At 38.3% G+C, this 27,070-nt stretch overlaps 1 protein-coding gene across 4 annotated transcripts in view; it reads left to right on the top strand.

The window, feature by feature from the left end:
- Positions 1-27,070, top strand: part of ASB5 (ankyrin repeat and SOCS box containing 5) — a 96,367-nt gene that overhangs the window by 23,303 nt on the left and 45,994 nt on the right. For all 4 annotated transcript variants that reach the window (XM_055276455.2, XM_055276454.2, XM_055276459.2 and 1 more), the window contains 2 exons: positions 11,366-11,472; positions 18,674-18,958. In XM_055276455.2, the coding sequence (XP_055132430.1) occupies positions 11,366-11,472; positions 18,674-18,958 (392 nt within the window). The remainder of the gene's footprint in view (positions 1-11,365; positions 11,473-18,673; positions 18,959-27,070) is intronic.

The following is a 27,070-nucleotide window of genomic DNA, read 5'->3' as shown; positions in this document are numbered from 1 at the left end:
CAGAGACTGGGGACTGTGATGCGGAGGCCACCACTGCCTTATACGTGGGACTCCTATCAGAAGGTGTCTAATTTGTCTCCTGTAAGTAAGGTTGAATGGTGTGGGGCGTGGCCCTACCTACTCTTGGCAGACTATGTCAGAGCTTTGACCCTCTCCTGGGGCTATCAGTGGTGCCTCACCACCATTAACATTTTCTATTTGTGAAATGTTTTTTCCAATCTATCTTAGTCCTTTGCCCATTTTTGCTATTACAACAGAATACCACAAACTGGGTAATTTATAATGAACAGAAATTTATATCTCACAGTTCTAGGGGCTGGGAAGTTCAAGACCAAGGCATTGGCAAGTTTGGAGTCTGGTGAAGGCCCCAGTTCTGTTTCCGAGATTGTGTCTTGAACGCTACCTCCTCCAGAGGGGAGAAATGCTATTTCTCACGTGGCAGAAGGTAGAAGGACCAAGAGATGGAGCCCACTCCTGAAGCCCTTTATATTAAGGTGTTAAGCCCACCAATGACGGGGAGCCCTTGAGGCCTAATCACCTTTCAAAGGCCTCACCTCCCAACCTCATTACATTGGCAATTAAATTTCAACATGAGTTTTGGGAGGGACAGACATTCAAACCATAGCACAATCCAGTCAGCTAACCGTTGTGACCCTTGAAGCTAATCTGTGCCCTGTGTTCACCTTTCTGGATTATTTTCAGTCTGACAGTGGTGTGCTTTTTATCAAAGCTACTCAACAGTGCATGGATAGTCAAGGTACTTGACAGACCTTCCATGCTTCCATGCATCGGATATTGTTGAGCTTTGGAACGGCTCCCTCAAAAAATAAAAATAAAAGTAAAAAAAGACTTCTGACTTTATCTCCCTCCTCTCCTCCTGATCCACTGTGGTAAGGCAGATTGGTCACTGAATGTGGCTATTCCCAGAAAAGGAACATCCACATCTGCCTTCTGGGTAATGATCAGAATGAAAGGGGTGGGAGTGACATAGATGTGTTTTGAAAGCTGGGGATTCTGCCCTGAGCATTTCTGGGCATAATGCACCTTTCTTTTCCCATAATAGCAATCCAGGCCAACCTGGTAAGTACACGTTTCTGCTGGCAGCCCAGTCAAAAAGGGCTCCTGGAGATTTAAACTTAAGCCATATGGGTTAATTTGGGGGGGATTGGCATGTTCATAGATCATGAGGAATCTTATAATTTGGACTTTTGTCCACTCCAAACCTCATGTGGAAATTGATCCCCAATGTTGGAGGTGGAGCCTAACTTGAGGTATTTGGGTCATAGGCCAGATTCCTTATAAATAGATTAATGCCTTCCCGGTTGCAGGGAGTGTGGGGAAAGGGGTGAGTGAGTTCTCAATCTAATAGTTCCCAGGAAAGCTGGTTGTTAAAAAGAGTCTGGCATCTCACACCCTTTCGTGCCTCCTCTTTTCTCTGCCATGAGTGGAAGCAGCCTGAGGCCCTCAGCAGAAGCAGATGCTCATGCCAGCTTTTTGCACAGTCTGCAGAACATGAGCCAAACAAATCTCTTTTCTTTATAAATTACCTAGGTATTCTAATATAGCAACACAATAAGGATATGACAAGAATAATGATGACTCATTGTGAACACTGCTTGTCAAGTCCCACTGCAATGGCCCACAGAGGCTAAACTTGAAGATATAATGGGTCTCCCTGTTTTATAAAAATCCCTTTCTATCTATTGCATCAGACCCTTCTGGACAAAAGGTCTGAGTGTATGTAGGGGATAATTGGAAAAAAGGTAAAGATTGAGCTACTGGAATAGCTGCAACCTGGAAACATGAAGAGTGAACACCTTAGACCCTGGGAGATATAGGAAGAGAGAGACATTAATGATCTTTCCCCTTCAGATCTGCCCTGAGTGCCTTCCTTATGAAGGAAAGGCCTGTTGCAGAAGAAAAAGAAAAATGGCCTGTTGCAGACTTTTCAAACTGTAGTAGGCAGCTTTCAGTTTAATAGCTCTGGCATCTCCAGCCTAAGGGCTCTAACCACAATTTGACCACCATTCTTCTTAACTGTATTGTAAAGTCTGTTGGAAACAGCAGGAGATGGCTCAGTTCCTGCCTCCTTGTCAATGTCTCCGGATGTCTTCTGCACTCCCCACACTGAGCCATCAAGCAGTTTTTCCATGGAGTGGGCAAATGTCACCAGCTATGGTATGGATAAACTGGACAAGTTGCATTTACTGCTCTCAGGCAGTCCCTTCCAAAATAAGGACTAGATTCAATTAGAAAATTAAGCTGGGAAGCCTAAGATTTACCAGCCAATGGGAAGCCACATTAGAGGCACTGTCAACCTGTGTTCCTCCATCCCCATATAATGTACCTATCACTTAGAGTGGCCCAACAGTTCGAACAATACTGAGGACACCATGAGAATTCATGGGGTTGCACAGTTTGTGTGGAAGCCATGCATAACCTTGCCTTCCTCCTGAAAACTATGTGGATTGTACCTAAAGAATGATTTAGAAAAATACCACCAATAGATCACATATCCCTCAGATGACTGCAAAGACATCTCCAAAATGAAGCTACTCTTGATTACTTGAAATTGCTCCCGGAGCAATTTATGCATACTCTGAGGGTAATTTTTACTCATTATTTATGCATATCTGAGGGTAACTATTTCTACAATGAGAGTCCTCCAGTTAGAAAGGGTGATGCAAAATTTGCCCTGAACTTTAGCTAAAGTGATCAATGAAACCTCCTCAGCACTGGAAGCCAGGTTTGTGGGAATTTGTTTGTGGGAATTATTCAGCTGATGGGGTCCAGAACTCTGGGAGGAATGGTTAAAATCAATACTTTAGGCTGTCCTCATTCTATTGCTTGGAGTCCTGTTAACAGTAGTCTTCAATATGTTCTGTAGGAAACAAATTGAATATATTTGGTCTTAGCTTCTGCTGATCAGATTAGTCACAAAAGTTGATAGATCAGTGGACATAATGGGAAAATTTATTACAAGCCAAGATGGTATAAAAACGAGGAGTGAATAAAATTGGCAGACAGTTCTCCATGGGTCTTGTATGCCTGTGCTTTTTTTTTTTTTGTAAAAAGAGGGGCTTGCTGCCTTTTTTATATAGGCTTATCCTTTCAAAGATATCTGTATAGCAAATAGCTTGGAAGATGGAGGTAAATGTCTTTGGATCAGAGGTTGGGCTTGTTTACTGTTCAGCATAATAAGTGTAGTGATCTTCCTCCAGGGTAAAGTGTAGGTAAGCTTACTGCCCACTATAAAAGATCTGGGTTCCTAAAGCTTGGTGTTCCTGAGCCACAACATGAAACTACTGCATGCGCGGCACATACACTAGTTTCATCCCTTCGTTGTTGCCCTGTGGGCAAGAGGAACTGATGCAAACACTATACTCTTGTTACTTGCTGTGCCATGAATAATAAAGTCCTGTGACTTTAAATAAAGTGGCTGACCTAGGAGGCTAATGTGTTTTGTTAACAGCCACAAAATTATCGCAGCCTAACTTGCTAGATTACAAATAGTGTAAAGTCTCACATTCTTCACAGTTCTTGACAAGGAAGATTTTTATTGTTTATTTTTATTTTTTTCTTTATTTCTTCTAAAAAAATGGGATACATGTGCACAGTGTGCAGCTTTGTTACATAGGTATAAGGGTGCCATGGTGGTTTGCTGCACCTATTGACCCATCCTCTAACTTCCCTCCCCTCACCCCCCAGCCCCAAACAGGCCCTGGTGGGTGTTGTTCCCCTCTCTGTGTTTATGTGTTCTCAATGTTCAACTCCCACTTATGAGTGAGAACATGTGGTGTTTGGTTTTCTGTTCCTGTATTAGTTTGCTGAGGATGATGACTTTCAGATTCATCCATGTCTCTGCAAAGGACATGATCTCATTCATTTTTAGGGCTGCATAGTATTTCATGGTATATACGTACCATATTTTCTTTATCCAGTCTATCATTGATGGGCATTTGGGTTGGTTCTATGTCTTTACTATTGTGAATAATGCTGTAATAAACATACATGTACATGTGTCTTTATAGTAGAATGATTTATATTTCTATAGCCTGGAGTTATAGAAATTGGTGCTGCCATTCCCAGGCCTAGGGAGCTTAGCATGTTAGGCAGTTGGGAGTCCCAGTGCTGGCTGCTGCTCCTCCCCCAAGGAGCTCAAACAGCTTAGACAGCAGGCAGCCACAGCTGGTGTTGGTTGCTGCACCCCCCACCCCACCCCCAGTTCCCTAGGGTTAAGCAGATTCCATCTGTGAGGCTGTTAAGAGTCTTCACGTGGCCTGGAGCAGTGGCTCAAGTCTGTAATCCTAGCACTTTGGGAGGCCGAGGCGGGTGGATCACCTGAGGTCAGGAGTTCAAGACCAGCCTGACCAACATGGTGGAACCCTATCTCTACTAAAAATACAAAAAATTAGCCAAGTGTGGTGGTGGGTGCCTATAATCCCAGCTATTTGGGAGGCTGAGGCAGGGGACTCACTTGAACCTGGGAGACAGAGATTGCAGTGAGCTGAGATCATGCCATTGCACTCCAGCCTGGTGACAGAGCAAAAAATTGTCTCAAAAAAAAAAAAAAAAAAAAAAAGAATCTGCATGCTCCAATGCTCCAGGGTGGGGTCACAAGGCCCCGGTAGCATGGGTTCGCGAGTGGGATCTTCTGATCTGTGGATTGCACGGTTCCACGGAAAAAGCAGTTCCCCAGCTAGATAGTGGCTCACTCACCACCTCCCTTGGCTAGGAGGAAGGGGTTCCCCTTCCCAGTGTGGCTCTCAGGTGGGCCATAGCACCACACTGCTCTCCCTTCTCTCCGTGGGTCACGCCAGCCTTCTAGTCAATTTTGATAAGAGAACTTGGATACCTTGGTTGCTGGTGAAGGCGTCACACGCTTACTATGACTTTTTTGTTTCTATAGGAGCCTCCAAACGCCTCTGCTTCTAGTCAGCCATCTTGGCCCCACCTCCTGAGCATATATCAGATATTTATTATTTATTTATTTATTTATTTATTTATTTTTGAGATGGGGTCTTGCTCTGTCACCCAGGCTAGAGTGCAGTTGCATGATCTTGACTCACTGCAACCTCTGCCTCCTGAGTTTAAGCGATTCTCTTGCCTCAGCCTCCCAGGTAGCTGGGACTACAGGCACCCGCCACTGTGCCTGGCTAATTTTTGTATTTTTAGTAAAGATGGGGTTTCACCATCTTGGCCAGGCGGCTCTTGAACTCCTGATGTCGTGATCCACCAGCCTCGGCCTCCCAAAGTGCTGGGATTACAGGCATGAGCCATTGTGCCCAGCCCCGATTTTTATTTTTATTTTATTTTAGTTATTTATTTTTGAGACGGAGTCTTGCTCTGTTGCCAGGCTGGAGTGCAGTGGTACCATCTCGGCTCACTGCAACCTCTGCCTCCCAGATTCAAGTGATTCTCCTGCCTCACCCTCTGGAGTAGCTGGGACTACAGGTGCACGCCACCATGCCCAGCTATTTTTTGTATTTTTAAAGTATATTTTATAGTATATTTTTCACCATGTTGGCCACGATGGTCTCGATCTCTTGACCTCGTGATCCACTCGCCTCGGCCTCCCAAAGTGCTGGGATTGCAGGTGTGAGCCACCACGCCCAGCCCAGATTTTTATTTTTAATTAGCTTGCTTGGGAGCCATTGGGCTCCTTGAATGTGTGGATTGATAGCTTTCATTGGATTTGCAAAATTCTCAGCCATTACATTTGCAAATTTTGCTGTTGGCCATTTTTAAAATCTATGACCTATATTAAATATATGTTAGGTTTTCTAATTATATCCTCGGTTCCACCTGTCCTTGCTTCTGTCTCTTTCATCCTGAATAGTTTCTCCTGACATCTTCAGAGGTGCTAACTATGAATTACATCTATCTGCTGATGATACACCCATCCACTGAGTTACTAATTTTAGATACTATGTTTTTCATTTCTAGGGTTTCTCTTTTTCTTTTCATTTTCATTTTTTTCTTTTGCTTTAAATCTGTGATGTCCTTTTTAAAGATTCCACTTTTCTGCTGAAATGTTAAAATTTGACTTGTATCTTTATGAGCTTAATAAAATACTCAATACATTTATTTTCAGAAATTTCACCATCTGAAATAACTATGGGTCTATATCTGTTGTTTGTGCTAGTTCTCATTCATATTGATATGTCTTTCTGTGTGTTTCCTTATTATTTTTGAATGAGTCCTAAACTTGTTTGAAAAATATGTATAGAAAAATTTAGGTCCTAGAACATTACCTTCCTCCAGAGAGCATTGCTTCTTTCTGTTAGGTGCCTATGGGCACTAGCAATCTTGAATCACCTTAATCCAATTTCAGGGATTAAAATTTTATTGCCTGTGCAGACATTGAAGGGGCTCATGTACTTCTGGCTTACTCATTCTTACTGCTAGATTTCAGCTCTTCTGGATGTCAAGTCTAAGTGTTCAGCATTCCATTTACTATGGTCCTCAATCTTGGTAGGCCTGTTTCTTCAACTTTTCTTTCTGCTTTCCTGAAGAGACGGTTTGAGGATTGCTTTATCTCCCTGCCATCTCTTCCTCATAGCAAATGTTCCTGGAGCAAAAGTGGTCTCAGCAAAAACAAGCAATGGGAAAAGGATTCCCTATTTAATAAATGGTGCTGGGAAAACTGGCTAGCCATATGCAGAAAACTGAAATTGGACCCCTTCCTTACACCTTATACAAAAATTAACTCAAGATGGATTAAAACCATCTTATGGCCCAAAACCATAAAAACCCTAGAAGAAAACCTAGGCAATACCGTTCAGGACATGGGCATGGGCAAAGACTTCATGACAAAAACGCCAAAAACAATTGCAACAAAAGCCAAAATTGACAAATGGGATCTAATTACAATAAAGAGCTTCTGCACAGCAAAAGAAACTATCATCAAAGTGAACAGGCAACCTACAGAATGGGGGAAAGTTTTTGCAATCTACTTATCTGACAAAGGTCTACTATCCAGAATTTACAAGGAACTTAAACATATTCACAAGAAAAAAACAACCCCATCAAAAAGTAGGCAAGGGATATAAACAGACATTTCTCAAAGGAAGACATTTATGCGGCCAACAAACATATGAAAAAAGTTCAGCATCACTAATCATCAGAGAAATGCAAATCAAAACCACAATGAAGTACCAGATACCATCTCACACCAGTCAGAATGGTGATTATTAAAACGTCAGGAAATAACAGATGCTGGTGAGACTGTGGAGAAATAGGAACACTTTTACACTGTTGGTGGAAATTTAAATTAGTTCAACCATTGTGGAAGACAGTGTGGTGATTCCTCAAGGATCTAGAACCAGAAATACCATTTGACCCAGCAATCTCATTACTGGGTATATACCCAAAGGAATATAAATCATTCTACTATAAAGAACATGCACATGTATGTTTATTGCAGCACTATTTACAACAGCAAAGACACAGAACCAACCCAAATGCCCATCAATGATAGATTGGATAAGGAAAATGTGGTACGTATACACCATGGAATACTATACAGCCATAAAAAGGAATGAGATAACGTCCTTTGCGGGGCCATGGTTGAAGCTGGAAGCCATCATCCTCAGCAAACTAACACAGGAACAGAAAGCCAAACACCTCATGTTCTCACTCATAAGTGGGAGTTGAACAATGTGAACACATGGACATAGGGAGGGGAATATCACACACTGGGGCCAGTGGGGGGTTGGAGGGTGAGGGAGCGAGAACATTAGGACAAATAGCTAATGCATGTGGGACCTAAAACCTAGATGATGGGTTGGTAGGTGCAGCAAACCACAATGGCACACGTATACTTACGTAAAACAAACCTACACGTTCTACACTTGTATCCCAGAACTTAAAATAAAATAAATAATAATAATAAAAATAAAAAAGTAAAATAAAAAGGCACCTGAAAAAAAAAAAAAGTGGTCCCAGAGTCCATGCTCTCCTCTTCAGATTTTCTATTTGTCCTGGATTCTTGGTCCAATGCTTTCTCATTTTCTTTATAGCTTGTAGATGCAACTAGAAACATGGTTTAATGTTTCATCTAGAAATCATTGTCTCCAATGGGAGGTTTGTTCTGAATTAACTAGCCTGCCATTACCAGAACTGAAGATTTATTTATCTTTGCAATATAGTTTTTATTTAATTGCAGTATAATTTACACAGAGTAGAATGCACACATCTTAAATGAAAATTTGATGAGAGTTTTTTTCCCCTAAATGTGTATTCCCATGTTACCATCACTGAAAGATAGATGATGTTCCAATATTCCTGGAAAGTTACCACTTCTGGTCAAATCTCCAACTCATCCCATCCCCCTCAGCAATGTCCTTTAATTTCAATAGTCGTATATTCATGTTGCTGACTTTAAACTTCATATAAAATAAATCATATAACGTACTCTTGCTCAAAGTAAGTTTTTGAGATTCATCTATATTTTTCACATATTCGTAGCTTATTCCTTTTATTGCTGTACTGTATTATGTTATATAAATGTACCAGAGTTAGTTTATTTCCTCTTGATGAAAATTTGAGTTGTTTTCAGTTTTGGTTAATATGAATATATCTTTTATGAACATGCTCAGGATTCCTTTGAATTTTAATTTCTTGTGGGTAATGAGAGTCCATTCATATTTAAACTTAGGATATAGCTATGTTATTGGAGTTTCTTATACCAAGCTACACACCAGGCTTCGTCTTCCAACTTGGTCTTCAACAGTTGGTTTTACTTGTCATATATTTTGTTATTTCAAAATTTATTTATTTAACAAAGTTTTATAAAGCACTTAGTATGTGCTAGACATTATTCCAAATACCTTTAAGTACTGACATATTTAATATTTAATCGTTCTGACAACCTATTGAGATATTATTAGTATTTGCATTTTACAAATTATGAAATGGAGGCATAGAAAGGTTAATTAACTTCCCGAGGTCACAGGAGGAGAAGTAGGAGAGTTAAGATTCAAACCAAGGTGCTCTGGCTCCAGAGGCAATGCTGCCTCTCTAGAGATGTTCATATGTGAGCAAGGAATGCCTCTAACATAATCTCATATAACCTTAGAATAAATAACCAGGTCCCTTTAATATGCTGCAAATGTTCTTTATAGTAAACCATTGCACAAAAATTAGGTACATATAAAATGTGCTCATTTGAGTAGCAAGGTTGGTAAACTGAAGAGACTCTCCACAAGTCAGATATGGGCAGAGTGTGCTTACCTGTTGACCCCATTCAGTTCCTCACGAATGTTTCCTCACTTGTTCGGTGAGCGAGTTTTCATTCCTCCATGTATGAGTTGCCAAATTCATGTGATAAATATGCAAGAGGCTGAAGAGTTCAGGCCCTTCAGTGTTCTTGTGCAGTCTGCCTTCCCTTGCCATACACAAAAAAATCTGATCTTGGTTTCATGGACCTCAGTGTAATGCATATTCGTCTTTGTTGGTCTTTGCAAAACACTGCCAAAGCCCACTACTGCCTTTGGTGATATTACAGACAGAGGCCAGGCGGGGGAGCTCCCTAAAGGACTCTACATAGAAAGTGTGACCAAGCCAAGCTCGGAGACAGTTACCACACACACACACACACACACACACACACAAAAATGAAGCCAGAATGTAACTGGAAAGCAAAATAGAGGCTTGAGAATTTTCCAAGTGAGAAAGACAAGGAGAGAATATAAACACTAAACTAATGCTGAGGTTGATGGACAAATAAAGGCTTCACTCGACTTTTTATTGATTTGACATTCTGGTACTAGATAAAGGAAAGTGCAAAACAAAGTGCAGGATCGAGAGAAAATCGATCGCTTGAAAAACTGGGTATTTTACTTGCTGCAAGTCCCGACTGTGTCAGCTGATGAGTTTAACACTATGACAGCACAGTCCTCACCTGCCTGCTCGCCGTTGTACTCCCCGCACTGCTGTGTGCCCTATAGCACCTGGCACACGGGAAGCGCTCAAGAGATGTGTGTGAATGAAGGAGCCATATTTTGACATGCAACGCAGAGCAGTAAGCTGCAGTTATTTGGTAGCGGTAAGCTGGAGTTTGAGAAATTACTTTGGGGCAGGTTTTTTTATTATTTTTGAAAAGGATAAAATCAGGGACTCACCAGTTGAGGGGCTGCCTTTAAAAGGAAATTAAAAATGCAGGGCATATTCTTATACACCCTTCCAATGGGCCTGTAATATAACTATTTTCCTGTTTTCATAGTTGAGAAAACAGGCTCAGAGGGATTAAGGAACTTGCCTGAGTTCACATGGCTAATAACTAGAGCAACTGGTTCTTCTAAAGACCTTGCCCTGCCTGCCTACTACTTTCTGCTGACTTATCCTGATTTTCCTGGGACATACAGCATGTCAGCTGCTAGATGCTCATCAGAGCAAATGTCGAGGCTTTAAGGTGGCCACGCAGTTTGTCTTGTCTTCATTTCCCTACGGGTACAACTTCACTTAATTCATGGGTTGCATTAGGGTTACAGTAATATACAACAAGATGTATTTGCTGTTACTATTCTTACTATCATTGCCACGATCACATCTTCAGGTAAGAGTTCCCAGTTCCAGAGCCTTTATTTCTTAAATCAGGAGCCATGGATGCCAGTGTGGGATACGTTCTATTTCTAAAACCCAAAATATCTGCTATCTTCCCAGGGTATATCAAACTATTGAATAACTTTGTTATGGAGCCTGGGAAGATGAAATTACTCAGAATATTTGTGATGTGTACATTTCTTAAGAAGTTACAGCTATCTTTCATACCATGGAGCGAAAAATACATCATTTGTTTTATATATAACATTGGTTATGAATTCTGATTATAGAAATGCACATATTTCCTAACGCCAGAGGGGAGCTGATTGATTTCCTTTATATAGCTACATGTCTACAGTAGGCAGTGAGTATAGTACTATTGGAAATTGGACATTAGACAAGCACACAGTAAAATTTCAGTGCCTGGCATGCAACAGATTCTAATTTAACTTAATTAACAAAGTAATAGTAATAATTACAACGTAGCTAATATTTGTTGAGCTCTTACAGTGCAGGTGAGTGAGTGCTTCATATGAATTATTGCATTTAAACCTCCCAACATGTGAAGTAGATACTTTTATCATGGAACTCTTTACAGGTAAGGAAGTGGAGGTGCAGGGAGGGTTACCGGATCGTCCAAGATTACACATCTATGGTAGAGGCAATACTTGAACTTAGTTTATGTTTTACTACACTGGGTAAGGTATTTGAAATTAGAGCAAGGTTGAATATGTAGTATCCTTTTCACATATTATTTTATCCCATTAAGCTTAACAAGGAAAAGATGAAGCCCAGCTCATTTTCTGTCTTCTATACACAGGTGGAAGAATAAATTCTTCCTCCTGCTTGCCTGCAGCGGGGGTGAGGGAGAGGGGACTCAGCCAGATGCTGAATTCCTCAGACAGCTGACAGGTTCCCAGTTTCCAGGTTTGTATTATTGCCTGCAAGTATGAAGACGGGAATATTACCAGCTAGTGCATGACTAGTGCTTATCTTGCTTCCTCCAGGATAGAAGCACCAGAGGCTAGCAGGGTCTAGCCCGAGGCTGAGTGATGGTCACCAGAGTGACTCCTACAGCCCCAGCAGACATGTGCTGAGGCTCCCCTTTGCTCATATTCTGTGGGATCGTAGGGAGCTGGGAGATGGAAGCATGATGAGTACTAAGTTGACTGTGTAAATTGCTGGAGAAAGGTGAACTATGTACTAGTATTGCTCATGTTATATAAAAAGTATTAAATTTATAATTCTAATAAGAACATGTTTAAAATATAATTTTTTTCTCTAAAATTCATAATTGGAGTTAAAATAGATTTGAAATGCATGCACACAAGGCAGTACTTATGTTGTTAAAGAAACTATAGTCTTAGAATCCTAAACAGGGTCCTCATAGACCCCAATTTTATTAGCCAATTAGCCATGTTCCAGGGTAAATGATATATTTTACCTCAAGAAATGATCATTATTAATTCATACACGTGTATAAGAATGCTGATCAAATTGCTATGCTGGGCCTGATGCGGAGGCTCATGCCTGTAATCCCAGCACTTTGGGAGGCCGAGATGGGCAGATCACCTGGGGTCAGGAGTTCGAGACCAGCCTGGCCAACATGGTGAAACCCTGTCTCTACTAAAAAACACAAAAATTAGCCAGGCGTGGTGGCATGCGCCTGTAATCCCAGCTACTCAGGAGGCTGAGGCAGGAGAATCGCTTGAACCCAGGAGGTGGAGGCTGCAGTGAACCCAGATAGTGCCACTGCACTCCAGCCTGGGCGACAGAGTGAGACTCCATCTCAAAAAAAAAAAAAATTGCTATGCTGGAAGTACTGGAAAGATCACTGTCGTATCATTTCACTTCTAATGTGGTCCCATGCTTTGGATCTTCAAAATGATGTCATTGAAAGGTTTCCCTTTCAATAGTCTTTTAAGTATGTGGTTAGTTAAAATGAGATGGTTAGAACAAATTCTTAATCATAGAAGATTTGGGTGAGGCACATCAGCTTTGGCCCAGTGACATACTCCACTATTTAGGCAAAGGCTATTTATAACCCACACAGGGCACAAATGTACACTGTAGATCACAGGGTGTGGCTACCTCAGAGGACGGTGGTTACACCAGGCAATTATCAATGTTTCAACACTAACATCTGAATAATAACCTGAGAGGCACTGCAGGGCAAAAACCCTGGGTCGGAATCTCAGTACTTCCACTTCAAGATGTATAATCTTGTGCAAATTCCTTACCTTCTTTCAGTCTGTTTCTTCGTCTGTTGTACAGAAGGGGTAATGATACCCGCTTCATAATTTCTCTTTATAAGGACTCCAGAAAATATAAATATATCAGGGTTTTTTTTTTCCTTACAACTGAGAGAAGCCCTCAATTCAAATTGATTTGATTAACAACAGCAAAAATGACTTTGTTACTTTGTATTACTGTCAAATCAGCTACTTCAGGTGCAACTAAATAGATCCAGGTGCTCAAATGAAGGTACTGTGATGCTGCCTTTCCAAATCTCAGCTGTGTGTTTCTTTTTATTGGCTGAATTCCTAGGCGAGCTATTTCTTTACTGTCAGTTATACCTCCGGCATCTTTAAGCTTAGATCTTGCTATCTTAGCCTTCCCCTGCAGAGGAAGAGCATTTTTTCCAAAACTCCAGCAGAAGTCCCAGAAATGTCTTTCTTGGCTAGTTTTGGTCAAGTAACCTTCTCTAGAGCCAGGAGATAAGTACATGGACTTATGTTGGGCAAGATATCATCCTTTAAAGAAATGCTGGGTTTATAAGAAAACAAAAAACCAAATTCCTAACATTTCATTCTAATAAACTGTGTAGAAAATTGCTTGGCATATAGTAAGAATTTTAATGATTTTAAGAAATCTATTTTTTAAACTCATATATGCAGAACTACCAGCTTTCAGCCAAGTTTTTCTGGACAACATATATATGAATAGAGCTCATTTAACCTAAAGCAATTTCTAGTTAGGGCAGATCTCAATATGTGATGTTTGATGTAACTCAATTTTTAAGATAAAGGCTGTTCTGTGTTTTGGGGAAAGCTAGTGATTTTCTCCAAAGAACCTGGATGCAATCTAAGTTAATGACCCTTTTTGTGGCTAAATATCTTTTTTATGGATTATCACAATGCTAGCAGAAAATACTCTTTTGTTCCATGATACTGGAAGTATGGCAAGAGACCAAATGAACATCTAAGGGCTTCATTTGCCTTTACTTTTTTTTCTCATGAGATTTCACAAAACAAAAAAAAAATGAGGATTATGTTTTCAGTAGTGTTTTAAATGCAATAGTGAATATATTATCGTGACAACTTGCATAATTTTTTCTCTTTCCCTTTATCAGCCATCGTTGGCCTTCAAATTTATGGGTAAATGACTTTTCTTAGTTTGTATTCACTGTATACAAATTCCCCCCCAGTAGGATAGTCCAACAAAATAGCTCTCACACAAACTTTCCCCAGCCAATACTATAAGTAATAATTATGTGATAATTACAATCTCTAAGAGAGCTTATCCTTCATCAATAATTATGGATCTCTCATAGAAACCTGAGACATGAGTGCCTGTAGTTCTGCTGTGAATATATTAATTGTCTGTGACAGAAGCATTATGTCATAATATCTATGTCTGCATCGGGAGTTATGAAAATGTGTTTTGCCTTTATAAAGTATCCATTTCCATTAGTGCAGCTTGGGGGTAAGTGAAGATAAACAGGATCTACTGAACGGAGATAAGGCTAAATTCGGTTTTTCCTTCCCTTTAAAGAATTTAACTTGAAGTGTAAACACTGCCGTTTTCATTTCAAATTCCCATGTATTCTGAACATCTAAGGGCTTCATTTGCCTTTACTTTTTTTTCTCATGAGATTTCACAAAACAAAAAAATGAGGATTATGTTTTCAGTAGTGTTTTAAATGCAATAGTGAATATATTACCGTGACAACTTGCATAATTTTTTCTCTTTCCTTTTATCAGCCATCATTGGCCTTCAAATTTATGGGTAAATGACTTTTCTTAGTTTGTATTCACTGTACACAAATAATCCTCAGCAACCCTGTTCTAGGGCTAGGAACATGTCGCCATTAGGCTGAACATTAGCCACCTTGCTGTTGGAAATGTGTCCCTGTGGTTTTGTCTTTTGGAATATTAGGAATAAAAAAAGTCAATTAGAGCCTTTAGATGTCTACCAGAGAATTAAAAATTACATTTTTTTTTAAAGGGGTGGGCACAGTGGCTCATGCCTGTAGTCCCAGCTACTACAGTGGCTGAGGTGGGAGGACTGCTTGAGCCTGGGAGGTCGAGGCTGCAGTGAGCTGTCATCATGACACTGCACTCCAGCCTGGGTGACAGAGCAAGACCCTATCTCAAGAAAAAAAAAAAAAAAGGTCATCGAAGGTGGGTCACTATATTTCCCTTCTGTTAAGATTTAGCAACCAGAAAGCACTAAAAACAGGCAATTTTTATTATATCCCATTGATATTTTCAATCTAATAGCTTGGATCAATACTGTAGCTAAGTCAAAACAGTGTAGCCCCATAATCTCTAGACGTGAAATTCCCTCTTTTATGAGAATTTAAAGGCTAATCTGGTTATATTTGAAAGTCATTTTCCTATTCAACTTCTGAGTGACATGAAACTAAGTCCCTAAAACACAGCAACAATTCATGTAGTACCCTGGGACACTGAAGGAGAAGAGTGAGCAAGAGACTTGAAAGGAGGAAGGTGGGGAGTCCTAGGGGTTGGCTGTACAGTCTCTCCTCTGATACCTGCATGGAGGTGAGAAAAAGAGGCAGTACCTAGAAAGGTGACAGCAGGAGGAAAGCCAGGGAGTCTTTCTTCTTCGGGAGTTGCTGTAAGGATCATCCCCTGAACACTGATGTCCTGATTCCCACTCCATTATTTTATTAAAATACTGAGTTGGAGGTCATCAGTGAACTTCTTCCAGCCAGACTCAATATCCTTTCCTTTATCCTCATCCTGTTATTAGGTTGGTGAAAAAGTAACTGCGATTTTTGCCATTAAAAGCAATTGCAAAAACCACAATTACTTTTACACCAACCTAATAGTTCTTAATCATTGGACCCTACCTGGAACAGTGAGTGTTTTTTAATGTACCAACTCTCAACTACCTTACTTGGCTTTCCCTCTGTTGTTTTAGTGGAAGCCACTCACCAACACTTAGCTTTGAATAGTCCAACGGTATTAGCCCCTCTTTCTTTATTCCCACTTAGTAAGTGCACACGAAGTTCCATCTTATTTAATCATTGTAGCATGTATGCAGCTTACTGGAGTAATTTAGGTTCCTGATTACATATAATCTTGTATGATCTCTTCTGTGTGTGTCGGGGGGTGGGGGAAGTATGTGTATGTGTCTGTGAATCTGTGTGACTGTGTCTCAATCTCTGTATGTATGAGTCGTGTTTGCTCAATCAGATTGTAAGTGCCTAAAAATAGAAAATTTTAGAGGCAACTTGAGCATGTATTTTAGTTAGAACTATGTTCAAATAGTGCTGTTCTTTATAATTAACTTTTATAGGTCTCTAAAGCTCTCTGAGCCCAACTTTTCTCATTTTCAAAATGTGAATAATAATATTCACCCCCCTAAGATGAAATAAATAAATATATGCATGTAGCATCCAGTATACCCTCAATAAAGGATTTTTCCTGTTTTAACTTTTCTCACAACACTCACTCTAGTACTTTAATGTTGAGTTCAGTTTCAACACTTTAGTTTGACTGATTGATCGAAGCTAACAAGATTAGGAAAGTTGAGACGAACTGAGCTAATCAACTAGACCTTGCTACCACAGTCTCTCAACATGGTATATTAGAAAAACATTTATCTCAGTAAGTCACTTCAATGACTAGTCAATATTTTATTTTCCTGAGGAAATGAAAATGCCGGGAAAATAGATGCACAATACTTTTAATGTGGTTATGTGTCTTTTAAATATTAACAGAGTTGTTCATAGTGTTATTTGGAAGGGTTTATAATATGAAAAATACAGCATCTAATTTCCACTTGAAGAATTCATATGCTATGAGTTATTTTATTTGGGATTAATTTTTATTTAGTAATTAACAGACTCAGAGATGGTGAAATTTGCTGAGGGAAAGTATACCAACAGAACATACAAATGGGAATCAAGTAATTCATAAAAACAAAACCTGATGTCTTGACATAAAATCCTAAATATTATACTGTAGTTTTTTGTACTAGTAAAACTAGAAGGATTTCAACTTAATGCACTGATTATTCCAGCCTTAGTGAAATGAAAATGTTTCTTAACCCCAAAGAATCCAGGCTCCTGATTAGCTCATGTGAAGACAATTATTTATAATAGCACTTACTGGTAAAGAGAAAGGACTGAAACCTTAGATGGGCACTTAGATGTGACTAAGGCGGGTTTTATTTCTGATCCCGAAGCACTGAAGGGGAAGTCTGCAGTGACTCAGAGCACTGTGATGGCCCAGCTGTCCATGGGCATACCTCTCTAGTGTGGAGTCAGGCATCACCATGCCAGAGGGAGGACTCATCGTAGAAGAATCAGCATGTATTGACTCAGCTGACACAGTCTTACCAGTAGTGAAAGAGAGGAACATTTTGTTAATCTTCTATTTGAAGTTAATTTTCACTGATGCCCAAAGCACATATGAAATGGCACAGTGGGTCTAATTAATGTCTGCCTAGCCAGTATTCTGCCTCTGAAAATGATACCAGGGGCCATTTTCATAAGAAGCTTGGTAATTTCTTTTTAATATATAGATCTAATTGTTATTATTATTTTTTTCTGAGAGCCATTCATTCACTGGGGAAAGAAGCAGCCTGCTTTATTTGACATATTTATTTTACAGCCATTTCTCCTGTGTTGGAGTGTGTCAGGTAAATCTGTCCAATCAGTTAAGATACTCAGCATAAAATGGATACACCGAGGGAGAGAAGCACACAACACTGACTAGTGTGACCAGTCATAGGTATGCTTCTTATTCCAAGAATGGCCACGTCTATTTTCTTATGTTTGTTTTTTGCTATTTTGGAACTTCTCAAATGAATTAGGAAGCAAATACCACAATCAACAGACCCCAAACACAGTCATAGAAATTTGTAACTAAGCTCCCTGTAAGAAATAACATTTTGTATTTTGGCATATCATTTTTGGCTTAAATGCCAAAATATGGCTGCTCTATGTCATTTTCTTAATAATTCTATTTCTCTTTTAAAATATAACTAGCCTAAGGATACCTATATACAGATGCATTTCATTAATGAATAAAACATATTGGGGTTAACAAAGATTATAGGCCTAAAAAGTATATTGTTTTCCTTGGTTTTGGACAGTCTTGATGAAATGCGTATGTTTACTTGATAATTCTTTTGGATATGTCTTTTCTGATGCCTCCCTCCCAGGATTACATGCTTCCTCTTTGTGCTCCCTTAATACCTGTTTTTACCTTGTTTATATTTACCTGATTTCTTTTCCATTTCCTCCACTAGACTCTAAGTTCCTTGTGGCAGGGACCATTCTACTTGTCTTTGTCTCTTCAAAATCTAGCAAAGGGTTTGACCCATACCAAGTTCTTAAAAAGTGTCCATTGGATGAAGGAACCGTGTTAAGTTATTAATCTGTGATGTTCCAGTGTAATGACTTGTAAGAAAAATTTTTTTTCTAAATCAGTAAAAATAACATAATTGGTTAATCTGATGAGTAGTCATTAAGATACAAGCCATGGACTGTGTACTGATTTAGCTCATGGTCTACAAATAGTACAGTGCCGTTTTAAAGCCTTAAATGATAGACAACTTTTACTTGATGTTATGAATATCATTTACATTAACAATGGGAGCCCCATAAACTGTCTTCAAATTGTTCTTGATAACTAAATATATAAAATGGAAAGGATATGCATATATATTTCAATATCTGGATTTTGAAATTTGGAGCACAGAGGTGGAGTGTCATTTTATATTGAGAATGGAAAGTCAGGAGACTTGCAACACGTGATGCAATTGCTTCCATGGAATATTTTCAGACCAATAGGAGTTTGCGAAGAACTTTTATGGAGTGTATAAATATTTTGAGCTGTAGGCATCATTACCAGCTGATATTTTCTTTCCTCAGGACCAGCTGTTCAGGAGCATCCCGGACGAGAGCCAGGCACATTTGAGACTTGGATCCAACTAAAGACTGCCGCAGATTCTTCTGCAGCAATGTCGGTGTTAGAAGAAAATCGGCCGTTTGCTCAACAGTTATCCAATGTCTACTTTACAATACTTTCACTGTTCTGTTTTAAGCTTTTTGTGAAAATCAGCCTTGCCATCCTCAGTCATTTCTACATCGTGAAAGGCAACCGCAAGGAAGCGGCAAGGATAGCAGCTGAATTTTATGGAGTAACCCAAGGACAAGGTATGTTTATGATAATCCTCTCTTGTTTCAAATGGAGTTTAACTTTCATCTGATCCACAATTAACATGTTTCCTTTTTAGACTGCTTCAAGGTAAATATTTTATAAACTTTTGTTAAGGGAAATACTTGCAACTCACTTCATGGCTTTATAAAAAGGAAAATTACTTTTCTAATGTAAATGTTTGGGTTAAAATCAAGGTATCATTGCAAAAGAGATTAAGGGAGGCATACTATATATATAATAGGAATATACATATAGAATAGAAATATATATATTCCTATTAAGAAACATTTTAAAAAGTTAAACATTTGATTTGCCAAGTCATAATATTAGAGATTAGTTTTAGAAGTAATTGACTGCACTTCAGTCGTCCTCTAATGTGCACCTGGATTATATAATTTTAAATCGAATCTTTAGTTATATGTAAAATAATTGTTATTAAAAAGAGGGGATTTCAAGATTTAGTTTCTCACAACTTTAATAAGATAACCATTTGACTCTAAAATAAAGCACACAAAAAGAAGATTGACGGCATGTGTTTTTCTGATGGAATTGTTGCTCAGCTCAGTTTGTAAAAAATTGATTATAAAAGGATAGAAACATAATTAATAAATTTTATATGTGTGCAGCCAAGTGCATCCATGTTCTTTAGAAGAAATTGTTGTATGAAACCAAATGAGAAACAATATTACCCATAGACTTCAAAAGGTTGTAAAACCATTTAGGTTCTATTGGATCGGTACTCTAAAAAATAAAAATGACTCATATGGCAGGCTTTAAAGTGCCATTTTTAAATTCTCGTAGTCTTCAGATTCATTTCTGATTTGAAAATCAATAGGCATGCATGAATATTTATAGCCCAAATACCTCCAAAACAAATTGTCAGCATTGAAATTTACTATCACACAATTTAAACATGTAAACTTGAAAGAAAAATCACTTAGAGTAGAAAGCTTGCCTTCTTAAAATCCATGTTCCTACATTTTTCAATGTGGGATGCGACTCATTTTAAAATCTAGGTTACTCTATTGGTACATGGAAAGTTGAGTGAAGGTGGAAAATCTTTTTTAGTGTGTGAGGTAGATAATGAGTACATTTTTCCTGAAGAAGACTGTAATTTTGCAACATGAGGAATTGATGTTCTCATTCAAAATGAGGAAAATTTAAATGTTCATAAGAATCTCTTACAGGGAAGATAAAATCTCAAGAAAATAGGCAGTATTTAACCCTTTACCTACCACCTCTGCCTTAGAACAGAGAGAACTATATTTTATGCATTTATGGAGACTGGAGCTCACATTATTGCCCAGGCTGGGGTGTAGTGGAGTGTAGTGGCTCAATTCTCACTGCATCCTTGAACTCCTAGGCTCAAGGGATCATCCTGCCTTAGCCTCCTAAGTAGCTAGGACACACAACCATGCCTGGCTAATTTTATTCTTTGTAGAGACAGAGTCTCAACATTGTCTGCCTAAGGTGGTCTCAAACTCCTGGGCTTAAGCGATCCTCCTGCCTCAGCCTCCGAAAGCTCTGGAATTACAGGTGGGAGCCTCCGTGCCAGGCCTGAACTGTATTGAAACGTGACATATACACTATGTGATTCATCTGTACATAAAAAATTCAGTTGGCAAATGGAATATTTGTGTACAAAACAGCAAATATAGAAAACTAAATTTTAAAACAAAAGCCATATTTGCAGATATACGAGTAAACAGCTTACATGATCATAAAGTGGTAAAATTTACCCTCATGGGCAGCCTGTAGCACATTACTTCATAATCAGATCTTGTCTATGTGTTATGAGAATTGCTTTACATTAACACATGAAATATTGCCTAAACAGAAGAAACTTTTTTGTGGGTTGAAAAGGGTTTTAGAGGAGGCCATGGAAGCTCCTTTTTGTACATATTTTCAAATAAAAAGAAACACTCATCCCCTCATTAGACTGATCTTAGTGTGCTTACGCTGGGAAATCATGGGAATATATGCAATGGTTTCCACGTTCCCATATACTTTTAGGATTCTATTTTAAAATAAATTAGAACTCTAGGATTTTTTGTCTCAAGAAGGAAAGAAAAAAGGAAATCAATATCAATTAATAGGAAACACTTTTCCTGGAAATATAAGATGGAGGCAAAGTTTTTAAAAATTTTGTTTTGTGTTATTTTTAATGTTAGATGTATTTAACAAAAATTTCCCCTCTAATATCATGCATTAATCTGTATATGAAACAATAGAATATAATATTATAATTTTTATTCAATGTAAGCATAATTTGTTTCCAATTTTATTTTAACATTAAGAGAGCAAATCAGGTACCTTATAAAACTCTTTCTTAATCTTCTACTTCTGAGCATTCATTCTTTCTTGCCCAGGAAAATTATTACTTTCTACATTTTAACATAGCTTTTTCTTTTATTTACTATAAGTAAACTATTTTTTTATTTTGTTTGGGTCTTTATAAGTCACTAATTAGGCTTAATTATCTCTGTTTAATCCAACAATTTCCTCCTTCCTGGGAGAGATTATCACCTTCATTCCACTTTGAATTGGGTTTCTCATTGCTACTTTCAAGGCTTAGCCAGACTGCTCCCCAACATTTCTGATGTGGAGTTGCTAAATTCCATGAAATAAGAGATGGTGTGTATTATTTTCATGTCTTTCGTAATCACTGAAGACCCTGTTGACAACATGCTGGATGCCCTCCCCATAAGCAGTAGTACTTTGGTGTGAAATAAAAGGAACTGTTAAATTTCTTAGATATGATTGCAAATCAGCTGATTGTATTAGACAAATTATCTGTTGGTTTTTTTTAAAGCTCTTTCCTATCAAGCTTGAGACCAAGGTATGATTACCCATGAGAATGCTGAAAAGCTAAATGGTATCTAAAAATAGCTTAAGATATTTCCTTCTAGATCCTTTTGCTATTTCATTAAACTTTACAAATCAATCTTTTCATCTTTAAAGAATTTCATCACCCTCATCATCATACTGCAGGGGCCTATTCTTTGCTTTGCTTTTTCGTATAACTACCTCCTGTATCATCCTTGCTGCTAAGATTACAATCTTTATTTATCAGAGGCCTAGTCTATTCTTGAAGCTAACTCTTTACTTTGAAACTGACAGGGAGACTACCAGGCTTTCAAGGCTGTACTGAAATATTACACAATATACAGAGAGAATGAGGATGTGGAGAAATGTATTAATTTGGTGAAATCATACCAAAGGCCTAGAAGAAGCCATAAACTTCTTGACTCCCAAAGATACTTCAAGAGGCAGCTCTTCTCTTCCGTTAAGGGCAATACTTTTTAAGTTCTGTGTTAGACTCTGAAGAAGTTTAGCAGTTTTTGCTACAAATGGACAGGACAAGTTCTAAGCATTGATTTTTTGAGCACCCTTGATATCAAGACCCTGAGGATACGGTATACATAAAAGGCAAAATGTATTGTTCTCATCCTTAAGTTTATATTCGAATTGAGGAGATAGGCTATCTACAGATAATAGTCACTTTCCAGAACAATGACTGCCAAATGACTCTAAAGAATGAATGGGTCATTTTCTAATCTGTACTTTCAGAGATATCTTCAAAGAGGAGGCAGATCTTGAGGTGACTCCAGGAATGAGCGAGGCATGGATTTATGGGTGCACATGGACTGTTGGGAGTCAGTAGATTTGGCTGGAGTGGAGAGTTCATGCAGTAGAAAGTAATAATAAGTTGGGCCCAGTTGTGAAGGAATTTGAATGCCATGCTAAACAATTCATACTTAACTTTGAAGGCAGTAGGAGTCATTGAAAGTTTTTGGTATGAAAGAAGGTGGGAAAATAAAAAAGGGTATGTATGAAACCATAATGTAAAGTAGATTTATATAGTAATATTCTTTGGAGTTGGATGAGACAGATTTGAAATAAGTTGACCAGTTAGGACCTTGCCATGAGGAGATGAAGACCTAGACTAGTTTGGTAATAGTGGTAGGGACAGAAAACAGAATGACAACAAAAAAGAAAGAAAAAGAAAAGAAAGGCTGGGCGTGGTGGCTCATGCCTGCAATCCCAGCACTATGGGAGGCTGAGGCGGGCGGATCATGAGGTCAGGAGATCAAGACCATCCTGGCTAATGTGGTGAAACCCTGTCTCTACTAAAAATACAAAAAAATTAGCCGGGCGTGGTGGCGGGTGCCTGTAGTCCCAGCTAATCAGGAGGCTGAGGCAGGAGAATGGTGTGAACCTGGGAGGCAGAGCTTGCAGTGAGCCGAGATTGTGCCACTGCACTCCAGCCTGGGTGACAGAGCAAGACTCTGTCTCAAAAAAAAAAAAAAAAAAAGAAAGAAAAAGAAAAGAAAGAAAGAATCTGATGATGCCTGTAAATAGCATTCAAATAGCCTTTAAATTGGCAGAAAGAGAAAATGTTACCTTAGAGTAACATTTTAACATATTACTTTTTTCATTTTAACACAGCTTTTTCTCCCAGAGTTAGATATTAACATGTCAATCAGAAGATTGATTAGCCACACAGGTCAAGTCTGCAGCCTCCAGCCAAGGCCACCCCTTGAAAGTGGACCCTTAGAGCTTGTTGAGTCCGGTAGGTTACATACCTATCCCTACTGGGAAATATCAAGGTAAATCAAGAAGTAATAGAGTTAGAATCTGAATTCTAGTCTTGCATTTGATTTATTTAATGTATTCTTTTCATTCCAATTTATATTTTTAAGCACCAAGCCTTCTGATTATGACTTGGCTCCCATCTCGATCTGCCCACAGAAAGAAAATGTGCCAGCTTGCCCTCAGGACTGTTTTAGTCCATCTGGCATTTATAGGTCTTATTGCAAATTCATATATTTGCATCTTGATATCAATCAACAGTATTTTGTGTTTGTTGAGTTGTAAGTCCACTTCTGAGATGTAAATTTGCTCCAGCTTTGCTGACAGATTTCTGAGCCTGCAAGGCCATGGACCAAATTTCGGATTGTGGAAAATTCATCAAGATAATGTGTCTCTGTGGTGCTGCTTGAGAAGCAATCTGGTGACACTCAAGCTCTTCAGGCGCTCCTTTCACGGTTGAGATTTTATGTAGAATACACAATGTATGTAGAATCATCATATAGAATATTTATGCTTGTGATTTCGTAAGTTTTGTTTTAGGGTTGCCATTAATTATGCAATTATTTTTTGCCAAGTCTGTGGTAGACACTTGGAAATAGGACATAGTATAAATGTGTGACCTTAAGCTGAATGGCAGGTGAACTTGGCATTTTGGAGAATAGTGTAACCTGGATAGGAAAAGCAGCTAGAATTTGATGTAATATCTTTTTTTCTCCATTAATAAATTCCATCCTAGGTTTAAAACCAACTTTAGGAATTTAGCTTTACAGCCAATGCTAGCAATAGAAGCAGTAGTATTCTTTATATCTGTTTCTGAGGAGCAACTTGTTTCATGTGACTTTTGGTGCTGCTGGTTACCTGTGCATGAGATTAGTTATCTTAGGGACATTCTGAGAATCTCAGCAAAGAATCTGTAGCAAATCTGTAGGATGACTTCTTAATAATATCTTTATTATATAAAGGTAAATATTCTCAATATGTCAAAGTTTTTGGACACATTTTCTATATGTAGGTGGAACAACACCACAGAAGAATAACTGGAATCAATGTAACTGCTCTTGTATGACAAAATACATGACATTATACTCAACAGTGCTACTAATTTTTTTTCAAAGTAGTTTTAACTTTGTCCAAGCTCTACTTTTTCAGAAATGCCTGAACACTTTTGTGGAAGAAACCATTATAATCCTGCAAATTAAAAATGAAATCTGGGAACAAAGTTCTAAGTTTAGAAAAGACTTTGTCAAATTTTACTGTATTAATGCTTTTCCTCTCCTTCTGTTTCTTATTCATTTTGTATTGCTATAAAGGAATAGCTGGGGCTGGGGAAAGAAAACAGGTTTATTTAGCTCATGATTCTGGTGGCTGCTGAGGTCCTCAGGCTGTTTCCACTCATGACTAAAGGGAAGGGAAGCCAGCACGTGCAGAGATCACATGGTAAGAGAGAGAGTGGGGGCAGGTGTGTGTGCTTTTCAGCAACCAGAACTCTCAGAAACTAATAGAGTGAGAACTCACTCAGCATCAAGGGAGGGAGGGCAAGCATTAATCCGTCCATGAGGGATCCATCCCCATAACCCAAACACCTTCCATTAGACTATACACCTCCAACATTGAGGACCAAATTTCCACATGAGGTTTGGAGGGGACAAAATATCCAAACCATAGCATTTAATAACTTTATATTGGGAGAAATGAATAAATTTTTTAAGTTAAAAAATTGACATAGGTGGTGATAGTTTAGGAGGGATCAGTTTTCTTAGGAATATTCTTATATCTTTTGTTCATCTCTTCCTTCCTTTAATCATTCAATTACTTGCTCATTTATTACTTACAACATAATGTACTTGTGCAACACTTATTTATATATTTACCAGGTCAAAGACATTGTGCTAGGCCCTAAGGATAAACTATAGAAACTAACCACTGTCTTTCCCAACAAGGTACACAGTTTAGCAGAAGAAAGATAGATAAGCAAGTAATTTTAAAACATGGAAAATGCTATTTTACAAGATTAAAGAAGGTGGTACGAGAAGGTGCTATACAGAGAAATGTAGGTAGAGCTAAGAATAGTTCTGCCTAGGATAGGCCAGTTACACAGAAGCTGTACTAACAATATACACATTCTCTCACACAACTAAGCATGCATCCTTATTCACAATGCTCAAAAACTTCCCAATTCCCCACCTTCACTTCCTACCAACTTTTTCGCTTCTCAATTTGTTATTTCTGACTCATATATCTCTCACCTAAAGCTTTATCTTAGGCTCAGAGTTCTGTTGTTAAAATAATTTATTTTTAGGAAGGACACAAGTGTGCTTTGTGAAAAATGAAAAATACTTGGATTTCAAAATGGATTTTGTGTACTTTGATAGGGGACGTTGATATTGTCAATGTTTTAAAATTTTTTACATAGTAAAGATAGTAAAGGAATTAAAACTAGGTCTTAACTTTCTGCTTCTCAATTTACTATCTCTTTTAGAAGGCAGTGAATTATTAAAATAAGCTGTTTTTCTTATTCATTGCCATAACTGGTATAGCTTTGAATGTAGCTTAGTTGGATAAATACTGGGATATCTACTCTCTTCCTGGCACAATGTTGTATACTACATGCACATATACCAATATATCTATAATATATATAGTATTTAATAACTATAATATGTAATACATAACTAATATATAATAAATATAAAATGCATACTATATCATGTATATAATTTCTATATTATATATATGTATATGTTTGCCATGTGTGTTATATGATTAAAAGCAGAAGACTTGGATGAGCGGAGCCAAACATTGCAGAAATGAGACAACCTAAACAGCAAGCATGTAGAAAATCATATGGCGCTAAAAGGAAAACAGTCAAGTTTTGCAACTGATGTTCTCCTCTAAGTCAGAAAGGGAAGAGATTGAGGTCATCTGAGACTGTAAGTACTTCATAAATAAAGCAGAGCTTAAGGCAGAAATCCAAAGGCAGAACATATTTGGTTATGTAGATGTGGAGATGAAACCAAGCTAAATATAAAGAAAAAAAGAGGAAAAGTTTAGAATGTGGAGCCAAACAAGCCTGTGTCATCTGGAGCAAAGGTGGAAGTATAAATGTTGGGGATGAAGAAACATACGTTGAGTGGTTGATGCTAATGGGAAAAATAAACACAACATTTTGAATCATACATCTAAAAGTCAGAAGTTCTAGTAAGAACTTTCTAATGCCTTTACAGGATTCAGCATATGAAAAAGGGTCACTAGCTAATGACAGAAATAATTACCACCATAAATATTTTACAAAATACTTGGTATAATGATTTAATATGTCATTATGTGTGTTTCATGAAGTACATCTCAGAGAAGATGGAATACGTCCCCAACACTGACTCAGCACTGCACATCCTCAGAGTGGTTCCATGGTAATTCTGTGGATTTGGGCAACAGTTTTAGCAATTAAGCCCATTTTCGAAACTGCAGAGGAGAGAAGAACAATTATCCCCAGTGACAGATGAACCATGCCATTA

The sequence above is a fragment of the Symphalangus syndactylus genome, chromosome 4 (assembly GCF_028878055.3).
Source record: "Symphalangus syndactylus isolate Jambi chromosome 4, NHGRI_mSymSyn1-v2.1_pri, whole genome shotgun sequence".
NCBI lineage: Eukaryota > Metazoa > Chordata > Mammalia > Primates > Hylobatidae > Symphalangus > Symphalangus syndactylus.
This window is presented reverse-complemented; position numbering and strand designations above follow the sequence as displayed.